General features: G+C 42.6%; 2 protein-coding genes across 3 annotated transcripts in view; one reads left to right on the top strand and one right to left on the bottom strand.

Moving 5' to 3' along the window:
- The window catches only part of LOC101532371 (protein NPAT), a 56245-nt gene extending 47843 nt beyond the window's left edge, over positions 1-8402 (bottom strand). The window contains exon 1 of the mRNA XM_058663950.1: positions 8156-8402. Coding sequence (XP_058519933.1) covers positions 8156-8192 — 37 coding nt within the window. The 5' untranslated portion in view covers positions 8193-8402. The remainder of the gene's footprint in view (positions 1-8155) is intronic.
- Positions 8403-8589: 187 nt separating this feature from the next.
- The window catches only part of ATM (ATM serine/threonine kinase), a 133157-nt gene continuing 117826 nt past the window's right edge, over positions 8590-23920 (top strand). Inside the window, exons 1-5 of one of the 2 annotated variants that reach the window (XM_058663948.1) lie at positions 8590-8828; positions 14849-14950; positions 15035-15147; positions 16644-16789; positions 21207-21371. In XM_058663948.1, the coding sequence (XP_058519931.1) occupies positions 14879-14950; positions 15035-15147; positions 16644-16789; positions 21207-21371 (496 nt within the window). In that variant the 5' untranslated portion in view covers positions 8590-8828; positions 14849-14878. The other variant, XM_058663949.1, reaches the window with a different exon arrangement.

Genomic DNA, 23920 nt, shown 5'->3' with positions numbered 1-23920 from the left:
TTAAAAAAACAAAACAAAAACGAGGGGTGTGAGGAAAACGTCTTTTCAGAATGTGTTGGAATGACTGGATACCACCATAAAAAAAAAAATCTCTGGGCCTGGCTGGGAAGCTTAGTGGTTGGGATCCCATGAGTGCCAGTTCATGCCACACTGATCCCACTTCCCATCCAGTTTCCTGCTTGTAGCTTGGGGAAGTAGTCCAGGACGGCCCAAAGCCTTGGACCCTACACCTGCATGGGGAACATGGAAGAGGCTCCAGGCTCCTGGCTTCATATCAGCTCGGCTCTGGCTGTTGCTACTACTTCCAGTAGATGGAAGATCTTCCTTTGTCTCTCCTCTCTGTATATCTGACTTTCCATTAAAAACAAATAAATCTTGGGCCCGGCGGTGTGGCCTAGCAGCTAAAGTCCTCGCCTTGAAAGCCCCGGGATCCCATATGGGCACCGGTTCTAATCCCAGAAGCTCCACTTCCCATCCAGCTCCCTGCTTGTGGCCTGGGAAAGCAGTCGAGGACGGCCCAAAGCTTTGGGACCCTGCACCTGCGTGGGAGACCCGGAAGAGGTTCCTGGTTCCCGGCTTTGGATCGGCGCACACTGGCCCGTTGCGGCTCACTTGGGGAGTGAAACATCGGATGGAAGATCTTCCTCTCTGTCTCTCCTCCTCTCTGTATATCTGGCTTTCCAAAAATAATAAATCTTAAAAAAAAATCTTAAAAAATGAATCAGAGAACTAAATGTAAGACTACCAGTTAAAATTTATTTGGCCCAAGACCACCAAACCTATAGGAAAAACATAGGAAGTTTTTTTATGATCTTGGATTTCACAGAAATGACAGCTAAACTCTAAGCAGCTAAAGAAAAAATAAATACCAAGCTGTAAAACTTACATGCTACCAATATACTATCTAGAAAGCAAAATCAATTAATAAAATTAAACAAATTATTTGCAAATATTGAATCTAATAAGGGCCCAGAAGCTGAACTACATAGAAAATTTATCAAAAAAAAAAAAAAAAAAAAAGGGCCCGGCGCAGTGGCCTAGTGGCTAAAGTCCTCGCCTTGAAAGTCCCGGGATCCCATATGGGCGCAGGTTCTCATCCCAGCAGTTCCACTTCCCATCCAGCTCCCTGCTTGTGGCCTAGGAAAGCAGTCGAGGACGGCCCAAAGCTTTGGGACCCTGCACCCGCATGGGAGACCTGGAAGAGGTTCCTGGTTCCCGGCATCGGATCGGCGCGTACCGGCCCGTTGTGGCTCACTTGGGGAGTGAAACATCGGATGGAAGATCTTCCCCTCTGTCTCTCCTCCTCTCTGTATATCCGGCTTTCCAATAATAATAAAATCTTAAAAAAAAAAAAAACAATCTAGTAAAGAAATGGATAAGAGACCTGAAGAGCCCTTTTCTCGATGATAAACTGCATAAGCACATGAAAAGTCGCTCAACCTTACTGGGCACTAAAAGGAATAGTCAAAACCACAACAAGACACCAGTTCATATATACTAATAGGAAGAATCAAAAGAAATTAATAGGACTCCAGCACAATGGTTCAACTGCCTAACTGCCTCCTTCTAGCACTGGGATCCCATGTGGGCTCTATCTCATGGCCAGGCTATTCCACTTCCCATCCAGCTCCCGGCTTGTGGCCTGGGAAAGCAGGTGAGGACGGCCCAATGCCTTGGGACCCTGCACCCGCATGGGAGACCTGGAAGAGGCTCTTGGCTCCTGGCTTCATATTGGCTCAACCCCGGCTGTGTATGGCCATTTGGGGAGTGAATTGGCAGATGGAAGATCTTTACTAAATCAACCTTTCCAATAAAAATTTAAAATCCAAACAATAAATTATTTTAAATAAAAAAATGACTAACAGTAATAAGTGCTGGTAAGGACATAGAGAATCTACAAGGCTCAGATACTGCTAGTATGAAAGTAAAAATTTTGCAACAGATGTCATAAAAACATTTAACAAGTCCTTAAGAAGTTAAACACAGAATTACTATATCACCAAGCAATTTCACTTCTAGTTATATATCAGATATAATTCAAATTGTACATCCAAATGAATATGTGAGTGTTCATAGCAGTATTTTTTGTTTAGTCCAAAGTGGAGACAGGGATCGCTATTATAGCACAGCATGTTAAGCCTCGGTTTGGATATTTGTATATGATACTGACAATGCCTGCAATTGAGTGCTAGTTCCTTCACTTGTAGTTGAAAAGAAGCCATTACTATGATGGTTGGCTTTCTGACAGTTATATAAGTACTATTTGGAATATGTGATTCAGCTACAACTAGCATTTGTGAACACAGAAATGTAAAACATGCAGAAACCACTAGAATTATCTTGGAATTCAGGTGACTGGAGCTTTTTCTACATGATTCGGGATTCAAGAACACAAATAGCTTTTGTTTTTACAGTAGAGAGCTCCTAAAGTGCTAAATGCAGTCATTCAGAATTCCAAGAGGTGGTACTGTGAAGTCTTAACTCCTTAGAGTAGACTTGTATTTCCTTGCCTGAATCACACATTCTCAAAAGGAGTGGGAAAACTGGCTCTGGGAAAGGCAGGAATGAAGAGAATGTCACAACTTTTTAAAAAAATACATAAGCACAAACACGCATGCAATATTTAAAAAGATACTCATGCATTAATATTTTCTATGGAGAGGGGATCAGGCAAAACATGTCCAAGAATTCTTCCAGATAGTAATAATACAAGTTGAGAAACAATGTTTTACATAGGAATGATATAGATACATTTTTCAGAAAATGTGGTTATTTGTGCCAGAAATCTTGAGAATCATCATAGCAGGTAATTCATGGCATATCATAAAATATTGTACTATATTATATTACACATCTGAGAAAACACTGTGTTTAAAAGATTAAAGTAAAAAGCATCTTGAAATAGTAATATCTGCGATATGTCATCTTCTGTTTTTAAAAACATCCCCAACTGTGGGCAATCTCAAACTATTATTTTTAAAGACCTATTTTATTTACGTGAAAGGTAGAGTTACAGAGAAAGGAAGAGATTTTCCATGAACAACAAGAGTTGAGCCAAACCCAAGCCCGGAGCTCCATCCTGGTCCCCCATTGGGATGGCAGGTGCCCCAGCACTGGTGCCATCTTCCTGTTGCCTCAGGCACATTAGCAGGGAGCTGGATCAGAAGTTGAAGCACTGTTACCTCAACTAGTACTCACATGGGATGCTGATGTCAGATGAAGTGGCCTCATCCTTTCATGTCACTGTTAGAAGCTATTTATTCTCTTACTTGAAACACAGAGATCTTCCTTTCACTATAGTCAGGACTAGGTCAGGCTCAAGTCAGGAGGCAGAAGCTCAATCTGTACCTCCCATTTGGATAGCAAACACTAGAACTTGAGCCATCACCTCTTGCCTCTCAAGGTGCACATTCACGGGAGGATGGAATCTGAAGTCGATCAAGGACCTGAACTAAACATCTCAATATAAAACACAAGCTTTCCCAGGGGCAGCTTGAGCACTGTGCCAAACACCTGCCTTTTAATTCTCATCTTAGATTATACTTGATGCACTTTGTTTTATTTCTGTCCTGCAAGATTCAAAACATAGTGAACAATAGACTAGTTCTATATTTATTGATGAATACAGATATTTTAACCAGTTATTAATGCAAAATACTTTTTTATTATTAGTATCTTATTCTCAGGTGACTACAAATTTTATGTACAATTTACTCTATTAAAAAAAAAGATTTAGCTATGTTAAATGCAGAGTGAGAGGCAGAAGCATTCTTACACACGGAGAGGAAGGGAAGGCATAGGTGAGCATTATTGTCCATTGGCTGGTTTCCTCCCACAAATGGCTGACAGTTGCGGTTAAGCCAGGCCAGGGGCTCCGTGAGGGTCTCTGACAAGGGTGGCAGGGAATCAGGTATTTTAGCCTTATCCTATTGCTTCCCATAGTTTGGAAGTAGGGTATTCAGCATGCAAACTAGCACTCCCATATGGCACACGCCTAAGCAGTAGCTGAAACCACTGTATCCCAGCACTCACCTTAAGAACAAATTATTCCAAATCTCAAATGTTACAACAGACTAGACAACAATAATCTGTTAACATAAATCATGTAGTTACCATTTATCCCTTTTATTCTTAAAAAGACCATTAAAAAAGGGACATGTTTTGTGCAAACTTACTGAAAAGTGTATTCGAACAGACCAAAGGTGGGAAACATTTTGCTGGTGGGCCGTATGATCACTGGGTCTGGCCCTGCCAAGGCAACTGCATTTTAGAGCCAAAAGTCAACAAATATACAGCAGGCTAATTTTTAAACTGATAATTTTGCATGGCCTGCAAATGATTTTATAAATATTCAAATGTCCCTAGGCAAAAAAGCTTTCCCATCTCAGGAATAGAACAAGAAAGCATAGCTGAGTTTCCTAAAAATTGAGTTTCCTTCTTAGCAATGCCTTTAGTGTGTCTTAAACTGGAAACAGAAGTGTGTACCAAAACAGATGGAGGGGAGACAACCAAAAAAGAGCTGGGATGTCAGGAGGCTGAGTTCCCAGCTTACTATTAGAGAAAGATAAAGAGAGGAGCCTAAAGCCAGCAAATGATGTGAAAATTTTCCATTTTGCAAATTCCATTAATTCCTCAAATACGGAGTTTCATGTTCTTAAAAAATGTAAATAATTTTCACAAAGAATTAACTTACAGTGTTTCATATTACAGATCCATCCTGAACAGAGACAAGTCCTCTGTCTATTAAATTATGATCGACTAGGAGACTGAAGATAAAGAAATGGCTACACTGCAAAAGCAAAAGTGCTAAGATCTACGAATTTCATGGGAAGATAGATGTAAGAAATATGACTGCTAGGGTTAGGGGGAACTATACAATGTTTCAAGAAGGAGGAGAGTTCTATTAAGTAGCTGGAAATCCCAAAGAAGCAGATGGAAAGCACATGTGCAGAGCACATCTGGGGAATACACCCAGATGTGTTGGATGTAGCACAGACCTATCAGAAAGAGCTGGAGACACAAGAGAGATGAGTTCAGCACTATGAGGAATTGTAAATGTCTGCAATGAGTACCCAGACAACAAGGAAATGTCAGGATCAAAACTGCACTTTTGTAACTGTTAATTAAGCATCTATTTAGGGCCCGGCGCGATGGCCCAGCGGCTAACGTCCTCACCTTGAATGTGCCAGGATCCCATATGGGCGCCAGTTCTAATCCCGGAAGCTCCACTTCCCATCCAGCTCCCTGCTTGTGGCCTGGGAAAGCAGTCGAGGACGGCCCAAAGCTTTGGACCCTGCACCCGTGTGGGAGACCCGGAAGAGGTTCCTGGTTCCCGGCATCGGATCGGCGCAGCACTGGCCGTTGCGGGTCACTTGGGGAGTGAATCATCGGATGGAAGATCTTCCTCTCTGTCTCTCCTCTCTGTATATCTGACTTTGTAATAAAAATAAATAAATCTTTAAAAAAAAAAGGCATCTATTTAATATAGTGCTACAGAAGTGCTACCCCAGATCCTGTCCGTGCTCAAATTCATTCTTCACCCTTGGCCGCCTCCCTACAGTATGACAGGAAGTGTGAACACATAAAGACCATGTTTCCCAGGCTCCCACATCAGCAGGCTGTAGAGAGAAGGCCCAGGGCAAAGGGAAGATGCTACATTTTTTTCCATCCTTCCCTTCCCTTTCTGCCTTGTTAGATGCTCCCTCAGGACTACAGTTTTCTCAGCAACAAGTCTACCTCTCAATTTTCTACACAGGAGTTTCTACTGTTTCATTTCTCTAGGTTCTCTCATAACGGTTTTCTGCAGGCTGTAACCTCTGAGTTGCCTCATTTAAGTTGTTTGGCTTCCAACCTCATCTACCACATGTGTTACCAATTTCTTCATTAAATTCTTCCATGCTGCGACCCGGCTTGGTAGCCTAGCAGCTAAAGTCCTCACCCTAAGATCCCATATGGGTGCTGGTTCATGTCCTGGCATCCCTGCTTCCCGTCCAGCTCCCTGTCTGTGACCTGGGAAAGCAGTTGAGGACGGCCCAAAGTCTTAGGACTCTGTACCTGCATAGGAGCCCAGGAAGAGGCTCCTGGCTGTTGCAGCCACTTGGGCAGTGAACCAGCAGATGAAAGACCTTTCTCTCTGTCTCTCCTCCTTGTAAATTTGACTTTCTAATAAAACTAAATAAATCTTTAAAACAAAACAAAAACACAAGTAGGAAGTCAAGCAGGGCAAGCTGTCTTGTGGAGAAAAATACTTGTAAGCGAAGACAGATATTATCCCAATTGAAACATCACACCGCTTTCCTACATCTGTGTTAACATGGCATGATTCTGCCTTCCAGGGAACATATTAACAATAGGTAGACACTTCTCAAGGTGGGTAGGGGGCATCTTACTGGCATTTAGGAGTGAGGCCAGGAATGCTGCTATCCCACTATGTTTAAACACTGAACAACTTGACATGAAAATAATTATCAACCCCAAAATATCAATAGTGCTGAGAATGAAAAATTTTTGACACTGGTTAACCCAAACTCAACTGGTTCACTAAACAACTAAAACTCAAAATTCTTAAATGGCATACACAGAAGAAACCAAAAAATATGTACATGTATATACTGTGAAAGCCTTGCTCTTACAGGTACACATGAGCTTAAGAAATGCTAACAATCACAAGATCACCAGCTATTAACAAAATATCACATACTGATGTAGGCTGTGTTGATATTCAATTCTGTTAACATGGGCAAAAAGCTAACCAAGCAATAACAAAACACTACACTTTAGCCATTAGTTTTCCCAAAAATGGATAGTGGAATTGTTTCCACCCAATGTTTCCTGTAAAACATGGTTACCAAGAACCCTATGTAAACACCATCTTTAGGCGACAGAGTGGAATGCTCTCCAAATGCACAAGACAAATGAAGGCTTTTTTCTTTTCTAAAAATATTCATTTATTTTTCTTGGAAAGGCAGATCTATAGAGAGAAAGAGACAGAAGGATCTTTCATCCACTGGTTCACTCCCTATGTAGCCACTATGGCCGGAGCTGAGCCGATCTGAAGCTAGGAGTCTTTAGGGTCCCAAGGCTTCGGGCTTTCCTTGACTGCTTTCCCAGGCCATAAGCAGGGAGCTGGAAGGGAAGCGGAGCAGCCAGCAGCCTACGAACTGGTGCCCATAAGGCGAGGATTTTGCCACTAGGCCATCGCGCTGGGCCCGACAAATGAGGTTTTCAAAGGCAAAATAACCCCAGCGATGCCTATGGATGGTGGAGGCTGATCCCCGCTGTATACCTCTGACTTCTAGAAATGTCCCGTACGACGTCTGTAAAGCATTCCCGCCCAGGGTTTTGAGGTTTTTGTGGTTCTTGCTGCCAACAGTACAATTCTCTTTATGCTTTGATGATAGAAACAATAACAAAAAAAAAAAACCCGACTCCCACACCAACAAAACACCCTGACAGCCAAAAGGTCTACGAACTAAGCCTGCTGCAATGGAGGAAAAGCTAACTAAGGAGAACGTGTTCAACTCGAAGGCATTTCCTTTTGCTAACTGTCTGATCATCACAGGCACAGGAATTGCTGCTATTTTAACATTTGCCACTGGCATTTCAAACCTCTACCCGAACGAGGTCGTGCAGGAAGGGTGTCAGAGGAGGATCGCCCCCGACCCGTCCCAAATCCGTAGTTCTAGGGCGGGTATTAAGAAGGGTGTCTGTCACCAAGGTCTTTCTCACAAAGCTGGGGAGGGGGAGGGTGGAGGGGGCGGGAAGTCCTTATTTGTCCTATTTGGGTTTCAGATCTGACAACGGAAAATACGCCCAAGGCTGAAGCACACGGGGTCCGTCCATCACTTAGACAACTCTGTCTTGGGTCTCCATGAAGTGTGCCAAGGCCTGACTTTCCCTCCGATCCCGGGCCCCAGGCGTTCTCCCTCCCAGCTGCTACTCGGCCTTCCTCTTAAAAGAGCATTCACACCCGAAACGACGCTGAAAACTACCCAGACACAGCGAGCGACGGAACACCACCGTCAGTCCGAACTTGGAAGCGGGCAAAGCCAACCCTCCGAGCTTCCCCACCAAAGGTAAAACCTTCAGCTCCGAAGCTCCTTCGCCCCCGTCCCCAGTCCGGTCCGGTCGCCCTCCTTCCCGCGTCCCTACTTACCCAACACGAGCCGGGCCACGTCCGAGGGTAACAGCATGATCCAAGCCGCCGGAGGAACCACAACAAGAGAAGAGACCCAGCTGAGGGGAAGCACAGCGACAGGTCCTGCGCCGCATCTCCCGGTTCCACTGGCGGCACTGAACCCGCGGCAACCCGTCCCGCCTCTTTCGTTCCCCGCCAGCCAATGACTTCCGCGGGACACAGAAAGGCGCCGAAATGAAGCCCGCCTCCGTGCGCCTTGGCCGCGTCGTCACTTCCGTCCTCGGAGGCGGAGGGGCGGGGCCGGGGAGCGTGAGGGGGCGTGCCCGAGCGCCGGAGCCGCGTCGCAGGGTAAGGGGCGGGGCCTAGAGGCGCTGGTTATTGGTAGGCAGCGCGCAGGCGCATCTTCTCAGGCCAGCCTAATGTTTTGGGGGTGCGTGAGGCCCGGGCGGCGGAAAGCGCGTGACAGGAGTGTGCGCATGGGCAGACAGTGCGCCGTGGCCGCCGGCTCCGGGCTTGCTCCCGATAGGACGCGGCTCCCGGAGGCCGCGTTTGAACCGGAAGCAGGGAGACCTGAGGGCATAACGGGAGCTCGTGAGGAAGCTGCCCCTGCAGGAGGCGGCCGCCACCAGAGACGACGGAGGCTCGTGCCGCCGCCACCCCGAGACACCGCCCTGGGCGTCAGCGTGCAGCGGTAGGGAGCGGAGCCACGGCGTGCTTTCTGGTTAGGAAATTGAAGTGTTCAATTCGCGGTCTGTTCCTGCCCCCGACGCTCCATCTCACGCACCCCCTCTTCTTAGCCGCCCGGAGTGGTCTCTTCATTCCTCGCCCCCCGCACCGGTGTTTTAACCAGGCTGCAGGTCCTCACAGCTTCTCTCCGAGCCGCCGGCAACTTTATGCTCCAGCTGTCTTTATTGAATGCTTTGAGTTGATCTCCGCAGCAGCTTCTCTTTAGCCCCTTAGGGGTGCGGTTTCCCCTTAGGGTTGTGACTGAAGTTCACTTCTCTTCCCCTTCTCCCCGTATCTTTTTCCTGTGTCACAATACAGCCCCTTGAGCTAGCGAGCAGTGGTGATTTGGCATCACAGCCTCGTGGGGAAGCATGTAGATTCTGGAATCACCGAGTTGGAATTGTGGCAGCTGTTTGACATCTTGCTCGGCAGTTTGCGGCCGATTCTCCTAATGAGCTCCTCCTGACCGCTAGCCGCTGATTGCCCAGGTCCAGATCATTGGCCAGGAGGCAAGATGATCAGGTCCTTGAACCTTTGAAGGAGCGCGGCATGGGGGAAAGCGCCCCCCCCCCGTGCACTGTTTGCCCTCTGGAGAGTGGAAGGAAGTTTTAAAATGAAACATAGGTGTAAAGGCACATCATGCCGAAAGGCATTGAGATTTAGCATGGAATGCGGGATTGCTTGGCGTAGATGGGGGGAGCTTTCAGGATGTTGAGGTCACAGGAGTGGGTGAGACCAAGGAGGTGAGGGTGCTACTGGAGGTGTGACTGGAGCAACCAGCAGAAGAGACTGAGAGAGGAAGAGTGTGGCCGGATTTAACAGTGAATGCTTGCTGTGTTCCAGGATCTTTGCTGCTCGCTGTGTGAGTGGGCACAGCCTGTTTCTGAAGGAGGTGCTGATAATTCATCATTGAGGTGTGGGCAGGCGAGCTCGCTTGCTCTCTGGGTTGTACGGTTTAGAAGTGACTGGACCAAGGTTTGAACAAGTAAGGGTTGGCTACAGTGCCAATGTTCTTAACCATGAGACAAGAACTGGCATGTCAAAGGCAAAGTTAGCTCTAAGAAAATGGAATTGGCATCATTTGCGAAGCTTCATCGTAGTGAAGCTTCCGCAAAGGGATTAAGTTGTTAACAGAAAGGAATGTTGAATTTGCCAGTGCAGAGCCTGTTACTCGGGACATTTGTGCTGCAGTGGCGTATTCCTCAACCCCAGGTAGTCTGGATTAATGTGAGTGGAATGCCCTGGTGATACTTTCACTTTAATTAGTTGTATCTGCGTCAACATAACATGCTCTTCAATCTTAGTGCCCTTAGCTTATGCTTGTCATTTTGCCTCAAATGTTGGTCATTTAGTTCCTATTTTCTTCTTCAAGATTTATTTGTTTTTGTTGAAAAGGTAGGTTTACAGAGAAGAGAGGCAGGAAGAGCTTCCATCTGGCAGCCAAAGCTGAACCGGTCTGAGGCCGGCCAGGAGCCAAGAGCCTCTTCCCATTTTTCCACATGGTTGCAGGGTATCAGGGACTTGGCCCATCCTCTGCTGCTTTCTCAGGCCATAAGCAGAGAACTGGATAGGAAGTGGCGCAGCTGTGATCTGAACCATCGCTCATGTTGGTTGTCGGCACTTGGAGACAGAGGATTATCTTATTGCATCAGCAAGGCAGCCCCACATCTTGATTTTCTTATACCTGCCTTTGAGATGTGCTTCCATCTATTCTTCTAAAATGATCCTCCATGCTGTTTTGTGTTGTGGGAAGGTTGCTTTCTTTGAGGCAATGATAGCACATTTTCTGAGATGTCCTAAATTTGATTACAAGGCTAGAGGATGGTTGGGAGGAGAGAAACTAATTAGCTACCAGTTTGGGCCAATCAAAACAAAATAGAAAATTGCTCTACCTTCCAGAATGTGTGTTGAAATCTTGAGTCAAAACCAAAGGAGTTGGCTGGCCATCAAGGTGATGCCACCAGTCAGGAACAAGTGAATGTTTATTGTAGGCTGTCTTTCTGTTTCTAAACCTCCCACTTTGGGTTATGCTGACACTCTTACCTGTAGGTTCATTGTAACTATACCTTCTCTCCCCCAGATTTTGAGTACAAATGTTTTGGCTTTATAGATTGAACAGACTCCATTGCAGCAGCTACTAGTTTTGCTGTTGGTAGTTGCAGGAACTTCTTCCAGAACAGTTCTTTTCCTAGCTAGTTTCTTTTTTTTTTTTTCTTTTTTTTTAAGATTTACTTGTTTTTATTGGAAAGGCAGATATACAGAGAGGAGGAGAGACAGAGAGGAAGATCTTCTGTCCGATGGTTCACTCCCCAAGCGGCCACAACGGCTGGAGCTCAGCCGATCTGAAGCCAGGAGCCAGGAACTTCTTCCGGGTCTCTCACATGGGTGCAGGGTCCCAAAGCTTTGTGCCATCCTCAACTGCTGTCCCAGGCCACAAGCAGGGAGCTGGAGGGGAAGCATGGTCGCCAGGATTAGAAGCAGCGACAGTATGGGGTCCTGGCGCGTGCAAGGTGAGGACTTTTACTACTACACTATCGCGCCGGCCCTCCTAGCTAGTTTCTACAATTACTAAAGCTTGTTTTATAAAGTTTCAAGAGTTTTAGTGTATTTTTTTTTAATTAAAAAATATATTTTTAAGGCAGAGCTTTGAATGGAGAGAGAGAGAGGGAGATGTGCTACTAGTGGTTCACTGCTGAAATGGCCACAGTATTGGCTGCAGTGAAGCCAGGAGCTTTGGGGTCTTAGTTGGTGCTGGGGCCCTGGCATCATCCACTGCTTTGTTGGACCGTTGACTGGGAGCTGGATCAAAGTGGAGCAGTCTGTGGCTGGCACCATGGAGCAGCAGGCTAATACATTCTGTGGTGCCAGCATCCCATATGGGAGCTGGTTGAAGTCCTGGCTAGTCCACTACTGAGCTAGCTCTTTTCTGATAGCCCAAGTCCTTGGGCCCCTGTGTGAAAGGCCAGGAAGAAACTTCTGGCTCCCAGCTTTGGATCAGCTCAGCTCTGGCCATTGTGACCATTTGAGGAGTAAGCTGGTGGTTAGAAAATCTTACCTGTTCTTCTCTCTCTCTAAAATCTACCTTTCATATATATATATTTAAAAAAATGAATGTTAAAGAAAAAGTGAAGCAGGTAGAAAAATGAATCAGCACCCTATGGGATGCTGACACTGCAGGCATCAACTTTAACTGTTACACCACAGCACTGAAAGAAATTAACAGTATGTCGCATTTATAATTATGCATTGATTTATCAGATCATTGGTTTATTGACCTTTCCCCCATAGCATGTCATGAAAGCAGAATTTACATGTTTTGTTGATTTGTCTAGCTATCTCTGGCGTAGTACCTTGAACACACACAGTAGGTGCATAGTAAATTTTTTTTTGCCTGTATCAGTAAATGAACATCTGTTTGCTGCTGCTGACTTGTTTTGTGTCCTTCAGAATGATCAACACTTAACTGTAGGAAAAATAGTAAATTCAGAAAAGCCACAGCTTGAAATAATGGTGTCGGGTTTAGGGCTCCCTCTTACTGGAACTGTCATGTGTTCAGTTAAGGTGCATTTTCTTCTTCATTGCAGATAGCATCTTTATATTTAGAAATTTAAGTATGTTTGAGGTTTCTTAGATATTGTAAGGTATTTTGATTGGTTAGAACACCAGTTTCATTTTCTGTATTGACTCAACCAAGGGAGCCAGGAGATCACAGGAGAAGTAGGAAGTCTTACACCATGAAGAGTGGAAAAGTTAAAATTTAGGTCCTTATTTTCAAGATTGATGCAAAATGAAAACGATTTTCATAAACACAAAAATCTGTAATCTGTAGCAGTATGAAGTGGTAAAATTGGTAGTAGCATTGGAAGAACCAAGAAAATTAGAGCTATCTGCGATAAAATGCATCATCTTTTGGAGAGATTTATACCCAGTGTTTGAGTAGGATAAACATGTCAGATGAATTTCTTCCTTCACAGGATAATGGAGCATGATCTCAGTTTCTTTCAGCCTTGGGGTAGTATGAGATTACATAACCACATACAGATTTAATCTTGAAAGATTAAAAATTTTCCCCCAGCTTTTTATTTGAAAGTCTGATAAATGGTGAGACAGAGGGCTTCCACCTGCTGGTTCACTCGCTGATTACCCAGGACAGCAAAGGGTAGACCTGGAACTGAATCTAGATCTTCCACAGAACTGTCAAGGATTCATGCACTTGAGGCCTGCTGCCTCCCATCGGATGTGTGCATTAGTGGAAAACTGGGTCAGAAACAGACAAGTTAGGAACCCTTGCATATAATGCAGGGAACTCATGTAAGAACTTAACCATTGTGCCTTCTGTCTTCTACCTCGGCATTTCTCAGTAAGATGTATGTATTTGTGTACTTTTTAATATTTGTCAACATACTTTAAGAAATTGAAGCTGCTTTGTATAAAAGTTTAGATCAGAAACAGCAAAACAGTGGGAAAAATGGTGTGTTATATCAGAAAACTTAAGAGAGCTATTGCAGTGGAAGCAGGTATGCTTAAGATATAGTTGATTGGGCCTAGTGCGATGGCTTAGTGGCTAAATCCTCGCCTTGCACATGCTGAGATCCCATGTGGGCACTGTTTCGTGTCCTGGCTGCTCCACTTCCCATCCAGCTCCCTGCTTGTGGCCTTGGAAAGCAGTAGAGGGTGGCCGAAAGCCTTGGGACCCTGCAGATCCTGTGGCAGACATGGAAGAAACTCATGGCTTCAGATTAGCTCAGCTCAGCTTTGGCTCTTGTGACCACTTGGGGAGTGAACCAGTGAATGAACTATCTTTGTGTATCTCATTCTCTGTAAAATCTGCTTTTCCAATAAAAATAAACTTTTTTTTCTTAAATAGAGAAGATTGATCTTTACAAGGAATATCACTGTTGCAAATAATTTTCTTTTAGTCTAAGAAAGTCATTTGGCACCTAAATGAGAACATTAATGCTAATTGAGATATAAATGCTATGCCAGTCTTACTACCTCTGTTAATTAAAATAAAGAACAATTAGTTATTCTAAATACTTACAGAGAGGTGAGGGAGCTAGGGAGATGGAGAGTTGTCTCCTGTTTGCTGCTTCACTGCACAGATGGCTGCAAAGGCCAGAGCTGGGTCAGAATAAGGCCAGGAGGTGCTTCCTGGCATCCCTTGTGTGTGGCAGTGGCCTGAGTACCCGGACTGTCTTCTGCTGCGTTTCTCAGGCTATTGGCAGAAGTGAAGCAGTCAGGATCCCAGCTTACATTCCTATGGGATGTTGGTGTTGTGACAACTTTAACCACCATGCCACAACATGGGCACATGAAGGTCGTTTTAAATGGTTGTGAATGTTAAGTCGTCAAGTGTTCTTTCCCTTATTCTTTGCCTGGCTGTCTTCTGTTCATTTCTGTCTCAATTTACATATCAGGTGGCTTAGGGCTCAGTGCAATAAAACAAATTAAACTTTTGTTTTTATCCTCCTGCTGCAAACAGAGCACACCTTTTTGCCTTAGGATACTGCTTTGATGCAATGCTGAGGAATTTCATTCTAAGGGCCTGGCGCAGTAGTCTAGTTTCTGTGGTCCTGCCCTTGCACACCAGTCCCATACAGGCACTGGCTCATGTTCTGGTGGCCCTGTTTACCATCCAGCTCCCTGCTTGTGGCCTGGGAAAGCTGTCGAGGACAGCCCAAAGCCTTGGGACCCTGCACCCGCATGGGAGGCCTGGGGAGGAGGCTCCAGGCTCCTGGCTTCAGATTAGCTCAGCTCCGACCATTTTTGTCACTTGGGGAGTGAAACTTTGGACGAAAGATCTTCTTTGTGTGTCCTCTTCTCTGTATATCTGACTTTCCAATAAAAATAGATGTTTTTAAAAAGTTTTGATTCTGGATATGGAAATAAAAAAAAACTATGTCTGATCATGTGCCTCAAATTATACTATTAGATCTCACTATATTAATGCCACAATGTGAAGTGATTTGTATGTGTGTTTTACAGATAATAATGTATATTCTGAAACTCTGAGCCATGAGTCTAGCACTTAATGATCTGCTCATTTGCTGCCGTCATCTCGAACATGAGAGAGCTACAGAACGGAGGGTAATATATTATTTAAATTTAATCTTAACTTGAAACAAGTGTGTGATTGGTAACCAGTAATTGTGTTTATGTCCCCATTTGTAGAAAGAAGTTGAGAAATTTAAACGCCTGATTCGAGATCCAGAAACAATTCAACAGTTAGATCGGCATTCAGATTCCAAGCAAGGAAAATACTTGAATTGGGATGCTGTGTTTAGGTAATTTTTCCAATTTTTAAAATCGTCTAGCCTTTTCTCTTTAATTTCTATCTCTATTATATTAATATTAGTTTCATGTGTATCTGTTTATTGCTGCACTGTTATTTTGTGCCTTGTATATGAAGCTGGCAACTAGTTATCCAAAAGAATTTCTAAAGAATGTTCATATAGAATGTCTAAAATTTTAAATCATTTGTTCCGTAAAATGTCTAACATCTCACTCAGATTGAAGAACTCCTTTTGTACCACGTTCTTCAACCTTTATTTCAGTTATAAAAAAATGTTTGACATCTTTAAGTACTGGTTTGATTATAACTGCATGTGTTAAATTTTAATAAAACATGAAAGAGAATAATGCCATATGAGTGCAGTTAAACCAATTTTGTGAGTGAGAACTTGAAATTAATTGCAGGATTGGCAAATAGTATTGGTGCATTTTCTTAAAAAAACATCTGTTTGAAAGGTACAGTTGGGGGTGAAGAGAGAGGAAGAGAGGGAGTGATAGATTTTTCATCTACTGGTTCACCCCCAAGTAGCTGCAGTGGCTGTACCTGGGCTGTTCTGAAGCCAGGCACTAGGAACTTTTTCCAGGTCTCACACGTAATACAGAAGGCCATGGACTTGGGCCATCTGCTGCTGCTTTTCCCAGGAGTATTAACAGGGAACTTGGGAGCACCTGGGAGTGTAGCCCATTCTGTATGGGATGTTGGCATTGGCAGATAGCTACTTCACCTGCTATGCCACAGCACTGGCCCCAACATTGATTAATTTTTTAAAATTGAGACACAGTTTTTAACCATGAAGTCCAATTATGTCTAAAAACAAATTGTAAGTTTTAAGAAAGTTAATTAAAGTTAATACAAGCTAATACTAAAAGTGTTAGATAAAACGACATTTGCAGTCACAGGAAATGGGAATTTATGTTACTATTTAGAACACATAATCCATTTCTAAATCCAAATTTTTGTGTTAGATTGAATGATAAAAAATTTGTATGCATGAGACATGAAAAAGGCATGCTTCTCTTCCTTTGATTGCATAGTTTATTAAGCACCACAAAGTCATTTTTACCTCAAGATGAATACTCTTATTTGATTTCGATGGGCCAGATAGGCAACTGACACTTCTGAGAAGTTATGAATATCTTTTAGTTGGATTTCATTTAAAGGCTAAAATATTACCAACAAAATAACAAAAAGGCATAAGAGAGAATTAGAGATATTATTGGCACTGTGTCTTTTCGTAAGATGAGAAAACAGAAATTGAATAGAAAATCATGGAGGCTACCGATGGGAAGCTTTGTAGACCAGAGTTTACATTGATGTTAGAGTTAGGCCTTCAAAGAAGATTTAATTGTTCTGTCTAGTTGGTATATTGAACAAGGCAGGTGGTTCAAAAGACGCTCTTTGTGATAGCATGAAGGACTTTTAGAAATGACAGTACTTTAAGCATATAGTGAGTTCCTGAAATTTCATTTTGATTTTTTTTTTTTGAAGATTTTTGCAGAAATACATCCAGAAAGAAACAGAATGTCAGAGAACAGCAAAACCGAATGTATCAGTCTCAACACAAGCATCCAGGCAAAAAAAGATGCAAGAATTAAGTAGTTTGGTCAAATACTTCATCAAATGTGCAAATAAAAGTAAGTAAAATTATAAACAAAGAGCCTAATCAATTACTGCTTAGTGAATTTTATCTGATTATAGTAAGAGGGCTAAGTATAATTTATATTTCTTACAATGATTTTAAATTGTTTTAAGGACGAAGGGTAATGTAGTCAGCTAATCCTCTTCCTGCAAGTACCATCATCTCCTGTGGGCACCATTCATGTCCTGGTGCTCCACTTTGGGTCCTGCTGTCTCGTTACGGCCTGGGAAGCCAGTGGAGGACAGCAACAGTCCTTCAGCCATGAGACAGACCCAGAGGAAGTCCCTGGCTTCGAATCAGCTCAACTGTGGCCATTGTAGCCATTTTGAGGGAGTAAACCAGCAGATGGAAGGCATTTCTCCCTGTTTCTCTTTCTTTCTGTAAAATCTGCCTTTTAAATAAAAATAAATCTTTAAAAGAAAAGGAAGTAGAAAAATGAGAGGTCCCATCAGCCGATTCACTTCCCTAGCTTCCTACAACCAGTAGGGCTGGGCCAGGCCAAAGCCAGTATCCAAGGTCTTATCCATATGGGTCTCTTATATGAGTAGCAGAGACTCAAGTACTGAAACCCTCACCTGTTACCTTCCAGCTTGCATGACAGCAGGAAGCTGGAATGAGGAGCGGCTTTAGAACTGGGAATCTGACAATGGGATGTGAGTGTCCCACATGGCATCTTAATCGCATATTTTATACCTGCTTCCATGTAATGATATATATATTTAAGATTGATTTTATTCGTTTCAAAGGTAGAGATCTGATGCACTTACCAGATAGCTGCAAAGGCCAGGGCTGGGATGAAGTGAAGAGCCTCGAACTCTGTTCAGGTCTCCATGGGGTGCAGGGATCCAAGTACCTGGGTCTTCCTCTAGTATTTTCTTAGCAGCCTTAGCAATGAGGTAGATCAGAAGCAGAGCAACCAAGGCTTGAACTGGTGCCCATATGGAATGCTTGCATTGCAGGTGTTGGCTTAATTTGCTCTGTTACAACAGCACAAGTTCCAAGAAATCCAGTCTTAATGACAGAATGCAACTTTTGAAAGCTGCTTTTATTTCTTAAAAATGTATTTTGAAATGCACAAAAATAGATCTTCCATCTGCTGGTTATTTCCAGTGCAGCAGTTAAGGCTAGGCCATGGCAAAGCTTGGCCTGAAATTTATTCCAGCTATTGTTCATAGGTAGCAGGGACCCCAGTACTTGGCTATCAGCAATTGTCTCCGAAGGTGTGCATTCACATGAAACTCGATTGTAAGCAAAGCTGGGCTTGGAACCAAAGAACTCCAATATGGTATGTGGGCATCCTAAGTGGCATCCTGACTGCTGAGCCATAGGCCTGTCCCTTTTCTCCTTGGACAACTGTGAGAATATTCAAAGCCTCTCTTTCCTCACTGCTACTGTCTACCTTCTGAGAGTATGCCAAAAATGTCCTAATTGAATTTTAAGTGTGATATCCTTTGAAATGTTTTGGTTTGTTAGTGTGACATCCTTGGAAATATTTGAAGATAGCCCTTAAGGTATATCCCGCATCCTCTTTATCTGAGGTAAATAAACCTCCTTCATCTCAAATGCCCTAGCTTTGATATCGCCCTGTTCTGAATTTTCTTTCGGTTTATCTCAAAGGTTGCGGCTCAATCTAAGGTTTATGCTGATTGGTACAAAAGGGAACAGAACTTGAATATTTCTTTTTTCAATTCATTTGGTTTGAAGATCAGAGTTAGAAGGAGAGATAGAGAAAGAAAAATATCCAGGGACTGATACATCTCTTAGATGGCTCCATGTTTTTAGTAATTCATTTACATTTTTTTCTTTGAAGATAATTTATTTTGGGGCCTGATGTAGTAGCCTAGAGGCTAGTCCTTGCCTTTCATGCCTAGAATCCCATATGGGTGCTGCTTCGAATCCTGGCTACTCCACTTCCCTTCCAGCTCCCTGCTTGTGGCCTAGGAAAGCGGTTGAGGATGGCCCCAGGCCTTGGTACCCTGCAACCATACGGGAGACCTGGAAGAAGCACCTGGTTCCCAATTGTCTCAGCTCCAGCTGTTGTAGCTACTTGGGGAATGAACCAGCAGATGGAAGATCTTTCTCTCTGTCTCTCCTTCATTCTCTAAACCTGACTTTCCAATAACAACAACAGCAACAACAAAATACTCATAAATCTTTATAAAAAGGAAGATTATTTTTATTGGAATGTCAGATTTACAGAGATTTCTAGTTGAGACCTTCTAGTTGCAATGGTATGATTTCATTCTTTTCAATGGCTGAGTAAGATTCTATGGAGTAGATGTACCACAGTTTCTTTAACCAGTCATATTTGGATGGGCATCTGGATTGTTTCCATGCCTTTGCTATTGTAGATTGTGCTGCTATAAATATAGGACTACAGATCCCCTTCTCATAGACAGTTTTCATTTCCTTTAGCTGTATCTGTAGCAGTGGGATTGCTGGGTCATATGGCAGGTTCATTTGCAGTTCTCTAAGCACTGTCTATACTTATTTCCAACCTACACTCCCACCAGCAGTAAAGGAGGGTACCTTTCTCCCCACATCCACACCAGCATTTGTTGTTAGTAGAGTTCTGAGTGTAAGCCAGTCTCACAGGAGTTAGATAGGACTTCAATGTAATTTTCATTTGTATCTCCCTGATGGCTAGGGAGCCTGAGCATCTTTTCATATGTCTATTAGCCATTTGAATCTGTTCTTTTGAAAAATGTGTGTTCATTTCCTTTGCCTTACTAATTCATTCTATAGTGACATTAGCTTCATTGGCATTCACAATCTGCACTGTAACAATGTGCTATGATTTAATTAAAAACTAGAAAAAAATCAGTTTTTTGCCTAGTAAGCAACATATTCCTCATTATGTACATGCACTGTTAATATTTTTAAGAATTGATATATTGAAACAGAAGCGTAACATCTGATGAACTACTATAAGGAGTGGGCTTTTTGCATTGCTGAAATGCTAAAAGTGCATACTTCTTTTAAGGAACTCCTGGGCCCAACAGTGTATACTCTTTACTGATAAGGACATAGCTGTGTAATAGCAATTCCCATCTAAGAATCAGAAAAGCCCAAATGTTAGCCAACATTTCATAGAAACATAGATTGTTAGTGAATGATACATTAGAATGATGATGTTCCTGGAGTCTGTGCAACAGTGCTTTATCAATTTTTTACCTTCTCTGAGAGGCCACTACAAGCTTTTGTTAGAAAATAGCTGAAACATCCGAGAGCTACACAGTGTTCTGCATTTGAATTTGCTCTGAGTTGTAGCCTTACATCCAGAAAAGTGATGTGTTACTGGTCAGTGGCATTGAGGCTTAATATTTAGTGAGTAAATGAAAGATCAACTCTGTAGTCCCAACAGAGAAGTTTATAGTATATGATTTTGTAGATGTTAAAGCTCTTAAACATTAGTTAATGGAGGGTTAAGCCTGTGGATTTAAAGTTGTGAATTGAAAATATGTCTTAAATATTTTAGACAGGTTGAACCTCTTGATTCTAGGCTCCAGCAGTTTAGGAGATGAACCAGCAATGATGTTGGTGCCTGTTCCTCTCTGACTTTCAAAGAAATAAATCTTTGAAAACAAAACAGAAAAACATTATGAATTATAAAAGATAGAATGATTGTTTTGCTATTGGTTCACTTCTCAAACAGCTGCAGCAGCTGAGCCGGGCCTATGCCAAAGCCAGAAGCCAGGGTTTTTGTTGTGGTTTTCCATATGGATGTTTGGGACACATGTATCTAGGCTATTACCTGCAACCTTGCCAGGCACATTAGCAGGAACAAGTTTGATAGTGTAGCAGTTAGAATTCAATTTTGCTGTTTACATTAAAAAAAAAAAAGACACCATTGACAATATTTAAATGTAAGTTCTAGTAAATTTTTGAAAGATTTATTCATTTTTATTGAAAAGTCAGATATACAAAGAGAACAGACAGAGAGGAAGATCTGTCTGCTGGTTTACTCCCCAAGTTGCCGCCTTGGTTGGAGCTGAGCCAATCCAAAGCCAGTAGCCAGAAGCCACCCCCATGTGGGTCTCCCATGTGGGTGTAAGTTCCCAAGGCTTAGGGCCGTCCTCGACTGCTTTCCCCAGGCACAAGCTGGGAGCTGGATGGGAAGTGGAGCAGGTGGGGTTAGATCTGGTATCCATATGGGATCCCGGACGTCTGCAAAGCAAGAGCTTTAACTGCTAGGCTACCATGCTGATCCCTAAAAAATATTTTTATAAATTCAGTCAAATGGGTGAATTTTGCTTTTGAGCCGTAACAGAACTAATTAAAATTATTAATCCATACTTTGTGGGAAAGATTAGTTATTTCCTGTATAGAGTTAATTTAAGTAGCCATCATTTGAAACAGTACTTCATTTATTTTTATTGAGATTGTTTTAATTAATTTTTCTTTTTAAATAGGAGCACCCAGGCTGAAATGTCAAGAACTTTTGAGTTATATCATGGAGACAGTGAAAGATTCATCTAATGGTTCCACCTATGGAGCTGACTGTAGCAATATACTACTCAAAGACATTCTTTCAGTGAGAAAATACTGGTGTGAAATATCTCAGCAGCAGTGGCTAGGTATGTTTTGAATGTGGTGAATTTTTCCTTTTGAAATGAAATCCTGCCTAAAATGCAACCCAGATTACCTCACATTTTAATAGTGTTTTGTTAAAATTATATAATCTGACCATTAACTATTTATTATGTATATCCTGAACTGTTAATATATCAGGTTCCTTTGTAGTTACTTGTGTGAAAAAGTTAGAAGGTAGCATCCTTGGTCTCTGTGAAGTGTCTGAGTGTTGTGGTTACATAGAGTACTGGTAGCTATACTCAACCATGCTTGAAATAGAAAGGAGAAAAATCCAGAGAACACATTCTCACGAAAGTGAAAGCAAGAGTTTGAAAGGAATAAGATTATTATTTAAGTGTTAGAGGAAGGAAGTGAAAGTATCTTAGATTAGGCCATTATCAGATTATTGATGAGGTAATGAAAAGTAAACATATTAGAAGAGAGTACATAAGGCCCATTAGCCTTGTTGACTTGTAGAGTGAATCCTGAGGGGCTAGTGTTTCCTGTTTGTAGTTGAGAGGTGAAGAGAACCAAGGGAGGAAGTTATGAAATGTTTCAGTTTATTATTTCCAAAGATTGTGTAATTCAGAAGGTCGCTTTAAAGCAGATGTGAGAGTTGACTGATGTACCAGCTTTGGAAATGTTAAAACCCTCTATCATTGAAAAGTATTTAGACTAAGTTTAATTTAATGAAACGATGTATCTCTGTTACCAGTTTATCACTTCAAAATGAGACATCTGAACCACAATTCTATGAACTAATCAATGCCCTTATTCTTGCATTACGTACTGTTGTTCCCACAGAAATGAAGTTTTGTAAGCTGTTGCACTCATTTTCTGGAGTTGTTTAGGGCATTCACTGTTGCTGTGAATATAGGGCAGGCTGTGTTCCAAAAGGGGCCCCCAACCAGCCTGTTGGCAGTGTCTTTTTTTTTTTCTTTTGCCCATGATTTATTTATTTTGGAAGTCAAAACAAGAGATGAAAAAAGAGAGAGCTTCCATACTGGTTCACATCCCAAATGTCTGCAACAATAGCAAGTGCTGGTCCAGGTCAAACCGATATCTTAATCTTCCACCTAGGTACCAGAGGTATAAATACACCTGTCTCCAGCTGCTTTTAAGAAGTGGTTAATAGGGTGCTGGATAGGAAATTAACTGGGCCTCAAATTGACACCCACGTGGGATGCTGGTATTGCAAATGGTAACTTTATGTACTATACAACAGCAATAACTCCAAATGACAACCTTTTGAAAATAGGATAGTGATACCTGAAAATATTATAATATTGAGGATATTGGGCATTTTAGATTGTCTGTGAACACTGTGAACACTGTGGGGGAGAGAGAGAGAGAGAGATGTCTTCTGTTTGCTGGTAAATTACCCAGTGGATTCAATGAGATTGAGCCAGGATACGAGTTTCTTCCACGTCTCTCACTTGGGTTCAGGGACTCAAGTGCTTGACTCATCATGTTTTTTTCCCTAACACATTAACGAGGAGCTGGATCAAAAGTGGAACAACCAGGTCTTGAACCAGCACCGTATGGGATGCTGGTACTGCAGACAGCAGAATAACCTGTAAATCACCTATGCCACAGTCCCAGCCCCTCCATGAACCTTATGAAGGTTCTTTGTAGCATGCATTCAGAATTTTTAAGCAAAAATAAACTTTTTTTTGAAACGCTAATTTTTTTTGAAACACAATTTTTTTTAGAAGATTTATCTTTTATCTTTGAGGAAAGGGAGAGTTCTTCCATCTACCAATTTACCTCCCAAGTGACAGCAATGGCCAGGCTAAGCTGACTAAGGCAGGTGTCACATGTGGGTGCAGTCACCCGAGGGCCATCTTCACTGCTTTCTCAAGGCAGTGGCAGGGTGCTGGATTGGAAGTGGAGCAGCCAGGACTTGAACTGGTGCTGAATGAGATGCTGGTATCACAGGTGGTATCCTAGCCCACCATACCACAGCACCAAACCTTAAACAACTCATTTGTGGTTTATTTTATTTTATTTTATTTTGCATCACAGATTCTTTTATTTTCTTTTTTTTATTATATTTTTGACAATCTTTGCATAGTTAATTAGGGTAAAAAGGTTCAAGGACTATGGGAAAGCGGGCAAGACTATCATTTCCATATTGTTTCCTTCATGTATCTGAGGTAAAGGGGAATATTGAGGGGGAAGCCCCACCCAGTCTCCCAGCCACCCCAGGTCCCGGATGTGGGGCATGCTCTGAGATTCTTGCTCAGGTGGTTTTGATAGTTCACCAGTTATGAATCGCTGCCAGTCTCACCACTCCAAGCCCGATGAGGTCATTGAAGAATCCACTGATTGACATAGTCCATCATAGAGTCTCCATTTGTCCAGTACTTCACTGCCAACATAAAGCTGAGGTGGTTGATTGACTTGTTCTGTCTTTTGTCTTTTCTTGGTTAGGGTTCTGAGTCTGGCATTTAGATTGGGAAGATCTGTAAAGAAACTTTGAGTGAGGTGTTCCCAGGTCAGATTCTCGTATGTACTAGCAAGTACAGGGCCTGGCACAGTCCATCTCCACGAT

Source organism: Ochotona princeps, chromosome 4, assembly GCF_030435755.1.
Source record: "Ochotona princeps isolate mOchPri1 chromosome 4, mOchPri1.hap1, whole genome shotgun sequence".
Lineage (NCBI taxonomy): Eukaryota > Metazoa > Chordata > Mammalia > Lagomorpha > Ochotonidae > Ochotona > Ochotona princeps.
The sequence above is the reverse complement of the archived record's forward strand: the minus strand, read 5'-3'. Positions and strand labels throughout refer to the sequence as shown.